This window comes from Coptis chinensis, chromosome 6 (genome assembly GCF_015680905.1).
Source record: "Coptis chinensis isolate HL-2020 chromosome 6, ASM1568090v1, whole genome shotgun sequence".
Classification (NCBI taxonomy): Eukaryota; Viridiplantae; Streptophyta; class Magnoliopsida; order Ranunculales; family Ranunculaceae; genus Coptis; species Coptis chinensis.
In genome coordinates, this window is record NC_141461.1 from 63,157,269 (window position 1) to 63,171,099 (window position 13,831).

The window sequence follows — 13,831 nt, forward strand, 5'->3', positions numbered from 1 at the left end:
GAGAGAAAAGAGGACGACTTAGTTAGGTTTCAGCCCCTCCTCACACTTTTCTTATATAGGAAAATAGTTAGTTTACAATATAGAAAGCCCAAAAAAATCCGGTTCATGCTTCCGCTGGCTCCGTGCCCTTTCTGTGATGGCTATACATATATATTATTCAAACGTGTCCATGATGTATCCGTGTCCTATATTTTTGAAAAATGTCATGTCCGCATATCCGTGTCTTGTCATATCCGTGTCGCGTGTCAATATCCGTGCTTCCTAGTTGGAGCATTGATGTTCAGTTCTATTCTCCTGCACACCTGCTCTTGAAAGGGGGAGGTGCTTTTTCTCGATCTTATCTCCAATCTCTTGTTTTATTCCTTATAACCGCCGCTTCAAAATAAATGGAATTAATGCAATCCCTCGGTGCATGTTATGCGTTAGATGGAATAGCCTGTTTTTTCTAGCTATTAGTTTCCTTCATGCAGGTATGGTGGCTGGGGTTCTAGTAGGCTTTGTTTGAGAAGGTGAATGACGAATCCGAGTGATCGAAGGTTCAAGAACTGAGCGAATATTCAAATGTCTATTCGTGTGATAATTTCTTGCACTTTTGGTTGACACTACCTTAACCTTAGTCAGTAAGGAAGGGGGGTGACTATTAGATAGGGACTCCGAAAGTTCATGTGAAGAGGTTAGTAGAAGAGATCATGTTTCCGGGGTTGGAGTCACTGAAGTGGACGATAGGCAAGAGAAGACCTAGGAGTGGACCTGACAAGCATCAGATTCATATTCTATAGCCAAGCCGGAGAGTCCTTCACCACTCCAAAGTACTAATAACTAAGTTAAAGAGAGAGCAGGGCAGGCCATATACGAAAGTGAACTATAAACTACTTACCAGAGACCATAGGCAATGGACGAAAGACCAGCTGAAGAGCATTAGTCGCTGAGGAAGCTAGTGCGCGTAGACCAAAGCTTAGTGGAGAGACCATACATAGGCATGTTCCAAGACCAGGTTCTTAACAAGGGAAGAGGCGGTATGGCAGGTTCGATTAGGAGAAGTTAATAATCAATGATTATGCGGAAGGTCAAGCAGTAACGAATGACACAAGCAAAAGGGTCAAGCCTATTAGAATTTGTTATTGGAAATGAGGAGGAAGCCATCTGTCATAGAGGGCAATCCTAAAAGACTGATTTAGACCTGATGGCTTACCATTCTTAGCTTCTGATGGTAATTCCAGTCCATCGGAACCATCAATCATAAGATTAGCCAATTAGAAAGTGTGTGCTCTTCCAAAGCCTCGTTAGCACGCCAAGAAAGATAGCAGACTCTTTCCCATCATCCACTGTTTATGCTTACTTTTTCCCATCATTATTATGTAATTATAAAAATGTTTATGATGATTATCCTCAATGAGTTGTACTTTAAATATATTTTGCCATATCTTGCTTGGTTTGACATTTCAGTGGATATGAACTAAATGTTGTCATATTTTGTTTGCAGGTTCTCTTGCGGTTTGGAAGAAGCAATTTATATGGGTTTGTTTGGGCATATTTCTTTTGGGATATAAAGTACTATGTGATAAATGTTAGATGTTCAGACAATTTCTTTTGATGTTATATATATATATATATATATATATATGGAGAAAGTGAATCATATTACTCTTAAATATGGAGAAAGTGATCTTTATAAATTACTTTTGGGAATGTTGTTAGTTAAATTTGGCGTGGTTGGATTTAAATTATTTATATGATTCTTTTAGATTTTGTGATTGAAAGAAATGAATTCATGTAAGTATATAATTGAATAAAAACAGGGTAAAAAAAAAAAAAAAAATCGGCGCTTTGTCAAAGCGTCACTAAAAATAAATATATAGTGACGCACAAAAGCGTTCCTACAAGCATATAATTTGTGACAAATTTAAAAAACGTCGCCACAAGTTCATTTCCAGTGACGGTAAATAATGTCGCTATATCGATTTAGTAACAAAAAATATGGTATTGTTGCCATGAAACAAAATGTCGATAGTAGAAGCTTACAACGACAAGAAGCACAACGTCATTAAAAGTTAATCTTTAGCAACGATAAATAACATCGCAATATTAATTTAAGTAGCAAAAAATTGGTGTTCTTACCACAAAATAAAACGTCGTTACTAAACCATCTTTACCAACGATACATATCGTCGCAATACTAATTTAAGCAACGAAAAAACTGGTGTTCTTGCCACGATATAGAACGTCGGTAATGTTCAGCATTTCCGACGTTTTCTTGAATCGTAGCCAGAATATAGTTTTTGCCACATTTTAAACAATCAAATACAAAATATATATACCGACATTTTTTTGGGCATTACCGACATTATAAAATGTCGTTGATGCTTAACCTTTGTCGACGGTGTTTTTTTGTAGTTTCAAATCTTTTGCGACTGTACTTCTTGCGACGACCGAGCGACGATCATAGAAACGTCGCCACTAACAATTACCGACGTTTTTCTTACTTTTTCCGACAGTTTGTTTCATCGCTAAAACTCTTATCTGTTGTAGTGACAACGCTACACTTACCACTTTACAAATCTTCAAATGGCGCCGTCGTCATGGATCCCAATGGAAAAAGGAAGATGGAGAAAAAATTCACTCATTGAACTCTTTTTCTCAATCTTATTTTCAATTTTTTTAAAGTTTTTTTTTTCCTTTATTTCGTTAATGATGTTTTTTTTTGCTGTTTCCAGTACACTTCTTAGCAAACGGAGCCCGAGAATAGCACGAGATGAATAACCGAAAACTGCTAGAGAAAAACGAGCGTAAACGGAGAAAATTCACTCGTCTTTGCGCTTTGTCACCCACCTACACGTGTCCGCACATGTCGACATTACACCACAAGATATCATTCATTCCGTGCCTGCGTGTGACAAAGCGCCCGCTTTATTCACCCACGCCACGCCTTGATTTTTTCAGAAGAAGATTCCGTTGGTTCAAAATCTTCGTGTGTAAGTCACCTAGAATTCCCCTAGTCTTTTTAATTCACTTTTAGTAGATAAAAAGTAGATAGATTTGCAAAGTTTTGAGTTTTCAAAACCAAAAATTCAATTAAAAAAGCAATTTAAAAATAAAAAATGTTTATTAATTAAAATGAATTAGTAATCCATCAGCAAAGTTAAACATTAAAATTAGTTTAGTAGCATGTTTAGGTTTAATTTTCTATTAATTGTTGTTTATGCATGATTACATTAAGATAATATCATATAGTTAAGTCAAAATACAAAAATAATTAATTAGGATACACTACAAAAAAAAAGTCAATAAATGACGGCTGTTATCTGTCATTTTAACACAAAAACTTGTGCTTTCAGCTGTTGCTAGGGCTGTCATAAAAATGGCTGTGGTTTTTGAAAAATGACAACTCGGGACACTTGGTTTCATATAAAAATAAGGACGGCTTTTAACACTTGTTTTGTTATAATGCAAAACAATGGCCCCAGACACTTGCATATGTAAATTTCATCCCAAGATTTTATTATTAATAAACAAGATCTTATGGTCGTCGTTTATAATCATATCTTCATCTTGCTAGCATCTTCAGACCTGAAATATTTTTCTTGTTTTTTTTTTTGGTAAAATATACTAATATTCATTTCCACTAGCATATAAAAGCAACATACTTAAAACTACTTAAAGTGAACACAGTAACTGAAAAGAAGTAAATATTTTCATTTCACACTTAAAGAATACTCGAAAACTCGATCCCAAGTTACATTTTTCTATACAAGCAATTGTTCCAAAGAACTTAAGAAAAATAATTCAAAACACATAACTTGTGCTGGAAGCCTTCCATGCGCGTGTACATCCCATTTCGACATTATGAAAGGTCTTTCGTCTCAACTTGGTGTGAAAGTCTTGAATCGCAACAATCCGGCATGCATTTTCAGATACATCACCAAGCAATGTTCAACAACAAGAACTCTACCACCACGCTTTGCAACTCAAAGATTTGAAGAGATTGACACAAGGGAACCAATGGTTGCCTAGATGCGTAGTTGCCTACAACAAAAAGAAGGTGAAGTAGTAAGGAAACTTTGTACATTTTACCCTGCACTATGAATTCATGTCAAACTCGACAACAATCGAATTCATGTCAAATACAAGAAGTTATCTCAAAAGGTTTATAAATATGGTCTCAATAGACAACAGTCTCTTCATGGAGTCATGTCCCCACATCATCTTTCTTGACTTTATAGACCTAGCATACCAAGGTTACATACTAACCAGGAACTTTGTATCAACACTTGACTTTGTAAATTAGTTCCTTGGGGAAATTAGCTATAACATAAAGACAACCAATACCATAGGACGGTTCTAGTTAGGTTCATGTTTGCATCAACCCAAGTGTATAACAAATCCCAATGAAGGAGAAAGATTAAAGACAAACATATATAACTAATCCAAACTGTCAGACTTTTTTCAGCACGGCCCTAGGGGAAAATTCTAACTATAAATATATTTATCCCTTTAGAACAAACTTTGCAAACTGTATGATTTGCATTACCATTAGGCTTTTAGTTGAAATCCCAGGTTTGGTGTGCGAGTTTCAAGTGTCATAACATGGTCAAAACCTTGTATGAGTCAGTAAGTGTGTGACATGGAAAATAGCACAAGAAAGAAAGAAATAACATGCACACACACCAGAGATGGGATTTAGGTGCCAGAAGTTTATAGAATTATTTCTAGTATAGAATTGCAAGTCCATAATATTTAATTTCTGTTCCTTCAATTATCATTGCATGCTAATTAAAATAATACAAGGTAGCTACAAGTAGAGAATCATTTCAAAACCAATTCAAAACCCAGCGCAAAACAATACATGCATCAGTCACGGAGTCAAAAGTAAGAAGTGTGACACAACCTAAGATGCAGTAGAAATTGTATCAAACAAGAGATGAGTACATAATAGAGAACAAAATATTTAAAAGTACCTTGCTCTTTGATGACAAAGGAATGCAATATAAGGGGATAACCAATAAGAGCAACGTCTTCGAAAAATGAATGTCATTGTTGAGAAAGTTTCAGCCAAAGCTTCCACATTCTTCATATTAACTGCAACTGATAGATTAGGGTCCCCTTTCTGGATTTAAACTCCACATCTGCACTCAAGATATAGTATCACAAAAAAAATACAACAAACGGTTAATAATTAATAACATGAGAATTAAGGGAAATGTACCCCCCCCATCCCCCCCCTTCTTACTAGTAAAGAATGAAATTGGGAAAAATAACCTTTGAAAAAGTCAGAAGTAATGGGAAAATCATGGTAGCAACTCCCTCCGACTATTCATGCTGATCTTGGAAGTTCATAATTGCACAATCGAGGCATGAGATAGCAACATTGCAAACGTCGGATGGGACCGAAGATGGACCTAGAAAAAGAGACTCTCAATTAATTCACGGATAAGGATTTGTTGGTGTTTTCAATTGTCATATAAACATTGCTCAGACTAACACCAATTTCTCAATTAGGATTGCTTGAAGACATCAAAATTCCATGCTCATCCCTAGTTCCCGACTCCATATGCCGTACTTTTCTTTTTGCTTATTCTAGAACATATCCTGAATATAGATATAAACCCTTAATCCCCTACTTTCCTGTTAAAGATGGGAAGTGATAATGAGAATAGAATCCAACACTTTCCATCCAATGATGGCCACATTTTAACAAACATAACTTAATTCAAAATGGGAATTGATCACGAAATATGCGGCCAGGCTACCATGACATCCCAAATTGACACCCATACCAAAAGGTTAACCTCTATCATGGAAAGAATGTCCACAAAAGACCAACTCATTTCAGTATGTATACCCTTGTCAAAAGTCCTTTGCAAAACTAAAAGATTCAGGACCGTTAAATAAATGGCAAATTAAACACAACTTTTGACAAGGCTAGACCCAATGGATAGCGTTGATTTTTTTTGTGGAGGTGATATCTTTGATAGTAACATCATATCCACCAAAAACAGTAACTAAATGGTTGTGCAAGTTCATTTTTTGGTATGGGTGTCAATTCGGGATGTCATTTAGTGGAGAGATAGAGATGCATTCAAGTATAAGCTACATGATCACCTAGAAAGCTACACCAAGTATCCCGTTACACACTGCCCAACAATGGTCTTATTTGAGCCCAAAGGCACCAAAAGGCATGTCTCTCCATTCCGCCCAAATTTTCGACTAAAGATAGATAATAACTTGATTTAGATAAATGACGAGCGCTTGTTGTTTTAACCCGACACAAAGCTATACTCCAATGATATGATCTATTCAACTATCACTATTTTATCTTATACTTTTCATAGGAGACTTCAGATTACAATCATATAATCAAATCTATTAGTGGAGGTCAATTAATGAATCAAACTATACTATACCAAAAATAATATTTTTCATGTAATTTCTCATTAAAGTCGTCACTAAACAAAGTTAATATAATAGGACTAAGAATTGAAATATACCTTCTCAGCTTGGATCCCAATCATAGGATAAGCAATGGCTTCCTAATCAAATAAGCGCAACAAGCCGACAATTAATCGAGAGCACACCCACGCTGAATGGGTTTAATGATTCTTTGAAGATGCATTGATTTAAGTGTCAGAAAAAGAGAAAATAGAATTTAAGGTGGAATATGAGTTCTTGAGAGCATACGATGATCCCTTTATCCGAGTGGTTGAAAAACCCAGTTTGCCATATGTCGCATCATCTACGCCTCATGAAGAACAACTACTATCACACTCATACTCTCTTGGACAATTCAATGACGGGTTACTACATAAGTTTCATGATGGTTTACATAAGCTTTCTCTTATCATTCTGCATCTTACATTCCGCATGCATCATATCATTCCGTTTGGGGGTAAATGCTCTACTATGCTTTTCTGTATTGATCCCCAACTATTTAGACTATTAGTATATAATTAACAGCATATTATCCATCTCATATGCATAGTCTTGGAGAATCTGACTTAAAACGACCCCACATATAATCTTGAATATCTAACTATAAAAGATTCATATTATGTATTCTTGATGCATTCCTAGGAAGTGCATCATTAAGGTAACTGGACCACTCCACTTGGAGTGTGTGGTTGTAAGTGTCGGAGCTTTGAGTCCGCGTATACTTGTATATTCATTGTTAGTACTTTTACTCGTAGTTTGAGTAGTGCTATACAATTTTCTTTTTCTTTATTTTACACTTCTTTTTAGAATAGCTTCTCTATTCCTATCATTTACGATTCCTATTATTGTTTCCATTTCCCTATTTTTCTGTTTTTACATAAACATTTTTCTTTCAATCTCACCTTTGGCACTGAGTAGTCTTTCCTCTATAAAGAAGAGATGTGAAACAAAGCAGAGGGCGATGGGGATTGAGTGAAGGTGTCTTACAGTTGTCTCTCATGGTTGTTTAGCATGCTTTGTCTTATATAGGCATGCCAAACCATGGGATGGTTAGCAACTGTGGCCCTTTATTTTCGAAAACTTTTTCCTTCTGTGGGCAATTTCTAATTGTTTCAAGTTTCGTCTTACAATCTAGTTGGAATGGCTTTAACTAAGACTAACTAGAGAGTAGGAGAGGAGAGACTAGATTATCTAGAAGTAGAGCTAGTCCTCTTCACTAGATTTGCCTACTTGCAAAACAAAAGGTGGAAGATCTAGGGAGGCCAAACCATGGGATGGTTTGCGATTTGAGTCACCTAAATTCAAAAATCTTTTCCTTGTATTAGGAGGATCACTCTCCTCATAGTGATTTTTCTTAGTAGTAGTTTCCTCTTTTTCTATTATTATTTTAAGTAATTTAGGAACAACAACCCAAAAGGCCAAAAAGAAAAACCCATCTCTTACCCTTTCAAAAATGTTTGTTTTTGTCCGTTCTCATAATAGATGATTCTCGTTACAACAATAGTTAAATGATTTATCAGCTTTACCCATAGAGGAATGGAGTTTTAGTTAATGGCGACCTTAAATGGGCGATTATATCATTAAGGGTCAGATGGAGAGAGAAAAAACACGAGAGAATGAGAGCACAACCCCTAGAACACCTTCTAGGAATGTAACAGTTGATGAGGAATCAAAGAAACAAGAAACTGAATTTGAAAGGCTTTATGGGAAAGGATCAATTGAAAGACTTTTCCAATGAAGAATGGTCAAGATTCACAATGACCTATTAGTCCTACGAGAGGAGGAAGAAGATGCCAACATGACTGTTGACATCACACATGAGAGAAATATCACCGGAACATGAGGGCTGAGCCCTGAGAAAGGAGAAACTGGTGAAGTAAGCCAAGGAAACACGCCATTGCAAACCCTAAAAGTAAGATCCGAGAAGCTAGGATCTGAAAAAAAGAATGATACAAGTACTGAAGCATTGACAATCAAGTATGTGGAAACAAGGCAGCATGAAACATCTCGAAGTATAGAGAAAACTGCTTCAGATGTACATAAGGCGCAAGATGGTACCTTCAAAGCCAGGCAAGTTGTTATGGCTGAGTCAGAGATAATCAACTCTGGAAGCATTGGTGTGGAACATGTCAATGGTGCTCTCTGATTACTAAAAGCTCTTGGATAGCAGCACAGGGAACCAAAGAAACGCTCACGAAGCTGCAACAAGATGTTGAGACATCCTTCAAAGAGCCTAGGGGAGCGGGAGTGGAAGAGACCAATGCTTCAATGAGTATCACAGTAATAGGATCTAGAACAAGGCAAACGGCCAAAAGTGAAACTACACTAGATGCCGAAGCAAAGAATCCATCGGAAACGAAGAGCACGTGGGCTGATATGATTGGTGGGAAGTCAGTGGGTACTGATGAACTAACATATATTCCCCCAGTGATTGTCAATCGTAAGGCTGTAGTACATGTCAACAGCTCCCAATTTGAAGATCTTAACAAAAAATTCGAAAAAATCATTGTTGGATCCTTTGTTGGGAAGAGACTCAACTATAACTTTGTCAAGGGCATAGTGAGTCGTACATGGAGAACAAAGAATTTTATCATGAAACCATATGGCGAAACTATGTTTACGTTCAAGTTTATGAATGATGACGAGAGGATGGCAGTGCTAGATACGGGATCATTTCATATAGCCAGCCATTTGTTTGTTGTTAGGCCTTGGAAGCTTTTTGTCGAGGCAGAAACACGAGAACTAAAGACAATTCCTATATGGGTTGTGATTAAAGGCTTGCCGATGGAAATGTGGAACAAGCAAGGCTTTAGCCAAGTCGAGAGTGCTATCGGAGTGCCAATGTTCACCGATCGATTAACACAAAACATTTCTCGAACTTCCTATGCTAGATTATGCGTGGAAATTAACACAAGCTGCAAGTACCCAGATGATATACCTGTGATCTTGGATCAAAGAAGAGTGTATAAAGTGACTTCCGAATACAACTGGAAGCCTATGAGGTGTACAAGCTGTGCGGTCTTCGGACACTCTGACCAAAGTTGGCCTAAGAAGAACAAGGGGGAGAGAAATAGTGTTGAACAAGTTTGGTTGCAGAAACCTCAAGCCAAAGAGGGGGAGTTGGAGTCAAAAGGTGAGATGAAAAAAGATCAAAAGCTTAAAGGAAATATGGTAGCGGACAATGAAGTTCAGGAAATTCATGATGTTGAGAACGAGTGGATGACGCCGAGCAAAAAACATAGATGCAAAAGCCCCATGATACAAGGAGAAGGGTGCTCAAGACCACCTGAAACAAGAGATGAGCAGAGTGCTGGTGGAGAAGAGACTAAAGAGGAAGAGAATGAGAAAATACTGAGACAGAAAGTGATTGAAGCAATAGATGAAGGCAATGAGTGTGGGGAAAAACAAATGCAGATGAAACAAGGGGAGATGCAAGTGGTAAGAAATGATGAACAGGGTATTGAGGACACTACAAAGCAAGGGGTGAATGATAAGTACAGAGAGGAAAAAAAATCAGAGAAAGGGTTGGGCAGTATGGTCAAAGAGAGACTGGCAGAGAATCAGATGGTAAAGTATGGGGAGAGCAGACTCAAGGTTAGTACTAAAATAGACAAAAATATGATGAAGAGAGGAAGCCAAGTTACAAAGCAAGCAACAAGAACATCACAGAGAATTCTCGGTAAAGAAGGGGCAATGAAAAGCCCTTTGAAACTTTCTTAACCTCTTAAATGATAAGTTTCTCGTGTTGGAATGTAAGGGGATTCAACAAAGCTTTTAAGCAAGTTGAAGTCAGAAAAATGGTTAGAAAATTTGAGATAAGTGTAATGGGGCTGGTAGAAACGAGAGTGAAAAAGAAGAATCAAGACAAAATTCTTAACAAAACTTTCACAGGATGGAAAATGGAGGGAAATACAAATGGAGATGAATTGGGTAATATATGGTTCTGCTGGAACCCTAGAGATTGTGAGGCAACGTTATTACAAAAGGACTCATAGCATATTACTATGGAAGTGGCTACAATTGCAGGTGAGGAGATCATAGTTTTTGTTATGTATGGGAGTACAGACTTGAATACTAGAAGGCATCTATGGAGGAGCATGGTAGAGCTGTCATGCATTACACAGAAGCCATGGATAGTATTGGGTGATTTCAACTCAATCTTAAATGCTCAAGAGAAGGTAGGGGGAGTTGAAGTGAGAAGTTCTCATTTCGCAGACCTGCTAGATTGTGTTAATGCGGCTAGGCTAGTGGACATCAAGTTCAAAGGTAACCTATTCACCTAGAGTAATAAGCAAGATGAAAGAATAAGTTGTAAACTTGATAGGGTGATGGCAAATGCGGAATGGATAGGGGAATATGGGGATCATGAGGCTAAATTTTTTAATCCAGGAGTTGTCTCTGACCATTCTGCCGTAGTGGTAAAACCGATTAGTATAAGAAATAAAAAACAGAGAGAATTCAAGTTCTTCAATTTCTGGTATCGAGAAAGAGAGTTTATGAGTACAGTTGAAGAAGCTTGGAGGAGTGAAGTAGTGGGGAACCCGATGTTTGTATTCATGAAAAAACTAAAGATAACCAAGGCAACACTCATACATTGGAATAGAAGAAGAGTAGGGGATATGGTTAACAGAGTCAAAGAAACAAAGCAAGCTATGGATGTGATACAAACTGAACTACAAGTACAACCTTTGGATCGAGTACTAATCAGGAAAGAAAGAGAAGCTATCCAAGTACATGTTACAACAGTTACATTAGAGGAAGACATGTTTAGACAAAAATCACGAGATCAAGAGATAGGATCAGGAGACAATAATACCAAATACTTCTTCAAATCTATGCAAGCCCGAAGAGTTGTAAACAAGATCTCATGTATAAAAGATGGTACTGGGAATGTCATTCAATATATTAATGACATTGGTGATGAATGTGTGGCATTTTATAAAGCTCTATACAGCCCAAGAAACATGCAAGAAGTTAACTTCTTAGGGTACCAAGAGATAGGGTCACGCCAGTAGATTGACACGGTTGATTATGAGAGATTGCAGAAAGAGGTTACTAGGGATGAGATCATAGAAGCCTTGGCTTAAATTGGTAATGACAAAGCTCCGGGGAGTGATGGCTTCTCCTCATTCTTCTACAAGTGCACTTGGAGAATCATTGGAGATGATTTCATAAAAGCAGCTAAGAATTTCTTTCACTCCAAGAAAATGCTGAATGAGGTAAATTAAACGTGTATTACACTTATACCAAAAGTGCAAGTCCTTACATAACTTGGGGACTATAGGCCTATTGCATGTTGTGGGGTGATGTACAAATGCATAACAAAAGTCATGACAAAAAGAATGAAAGACTTGATGCCTAAAATGATCAATCCTAACCAATCAGCTTTTATAACTGGTAGGAGTATACAGGATAATATTTTGCTTTCTCATGAAATTATGTTTAATTATCATCGAGATCATCATCCACCTAGATATGTTGTAAAAGTGGACTTGAAAAAAGCTTATGACTTTGTGAGATGGGAAGCCATAGTCTTTGTAATGAGAAGAGTGGGTATACCAGAGAGATTCATTGCTTGGGTGAAAGCTTGTGTGGAAACAGCATCTTAGTCTATAATGATTAATGGCTCATCCGATAGATACTTCAGAGGAAGTAGAGGGATTCGATAGGGTGACCACATATCACCTTCTCTATTTGTTCTTGTCATGGACTTATTTTCTGACATCATGCTGCATAGTGTCAGGATTAGACAGTACAAACTACATTACAAGTGTGTAGATCCTGTGATTACTCACTTGTCTTTTGCAGATGATCTGATGGCCTTTATGCATGGTGATGTACAATCTGCTATCAAACTCAAGGAGAATTTACAAGTTTTTAAGAATACATCAGGGCTAGAAGTTAACCTATAGAAGAGCAACATTTTCTTTGCAAGACTGGATGATGCTACAAGCATGGAGATTGAGCAAATTTTACAATTTGAAAGAGGAGTGCTGCCTGTAAAGTACTTGGGTTTGCCGTTGATTACCACAAGGTTAAGATAGACTGATTGTTGTCCGTTAATTAATAAAGTTTCTAAGAGAATACAGAGCTGGAAAGGGAAGTTACTCTCTTATGAAGGAAGGCTGAAGTTAATAAAAGCTGTGTTAAATAATTTGAGCGTGTATTAGTTGGCCTCATTCACTATACCATAGAAGACTTATGATGATATCAATAGATTGTGTAGGAATTTTTTATGGTTAGGGCTGGAATGTGGGCAGTCCCACGCACTCATTGGGTGGGATGATCTGTGTCATCCTTATGAAGAGGGAGGATTGGGCATTAGGAATTTGGCAACAGTGAATCAAGCGGCTACTATGAAACATATATGGAGGATTGTAACAAGGGCTGACAACTTGAGTACATAAGAACTTGATCAAAGGGAGAGACTTCTGGATGATGAAGGTTCCACAAGACTGCACGTGGAGTTGGAGACACATACTCAAGGAAAGGAAAGAGGTAGCAAACATAGTGAGATACCATATCAGCAATGGGAATGAGACAAGTTTCTGGAATGAACCTTGGTACCCTACTGGAATTCTGCGAGCAAAGTTTCCTCAAGCCTTGTTATACAGCAGTACATGTCATGTGAATAATAAGGTATCTGATTTCATTGAGGAAGGAAGATGGAGTATCCCTCAGCACATACAAATTCACCTTTCTGAGTTTCTTGGGGAAATTGATCAAGTAGAGATCATGGGCCAGGAAGATAGAGTTATATGGACTGCATCAAAGCATGGTGAGTACTGTACAAAAGAGACATATGATAACTTGAGGAGTGTAAAACAAACAGTTCAGTGGGGTAAGTTGGTCTGGTTTTCAAACAGAATCCCTCGCCACTCATTTATTAGCTAGATGGCTATGAGAGGAGGGCTCAAGACCTTGCAGAAGCTCCAGGAATGGAAGAAAGTACCAACAGATACCTGCGTGCTATGTTGGCAAGGTATAGAAACAGGGGCACATCTCTTTCATAACTGTACGTTCGACACTCTGTGTGGAGTGCACTATTACATAGAATGGGTTTTGTTCGAGTAATGGACATCACATGGCAGGAAGAAATTCAGTGGATTGAAATGGTGACACGAGGTAAAGAATTTGAAAAAGATGGGAATAGGCTTGTGTGGAATGCGTACATGTATATGATCTGGAAGACACAAAATGATCGCATTTTTAACAACAAGCATGCTGACGCGCATCAGGTGATTGATGAAGTGTGGAGAGATGCTAGAACGAGATTAATGGGAAGGAACATCAATATGGAGAAAGGACCAAAGTCATAGAACTTTATGGAGAAGTGGAATATACAGATTGGAACAAAACAGAGGAAACGAGAATACTGCAGATGGGTGAAAGCAGACAAAGGGAT

General features: G+C 37.5%; 2 protein-coding genes across 2 annotated transcripts; both read left to right on the plus strand.

Annotated features, from left to right (window-relative positions):
* The first annotated feature begins 10,430 nt into the window (after positions 1–10,430).
* On the plus strand, positions 10,431–11,441 carry LOC147493894 (uncharacterized). The gene is made up of 2 exons (XM_086567969.1): positions 10,431–10,692; positions 10,777–11,441. The coding sequence occupies exons 1-2, from the start codon at positions 10,431–10,433 to the stop codon at positions 11,439–11,441; spliced, it is 927 nt and encodes a 308-aa protein (XP_086424095.1).
* Positions 11,442–12,864: 1,423 nt separating this feature from the next.
* On the plus strand, positions 12,865–13,745 carry LOC147493895 (uncharacterized). Its single transcript, XM_086567970.1, has 3 exons — positions 12,865–13,275; positions 13,317–13,408; positions 13,481–13,745. Exons 1-3 carry the CDS (start codon positions 12,865–12,867, stop codon positions 13,743–13,745), a joined length of 768 nt encoding a protein of 255 aa, XP_086424096.1.
* Positions 13,746–13,831: the final 86 nt, after the last annotated feature.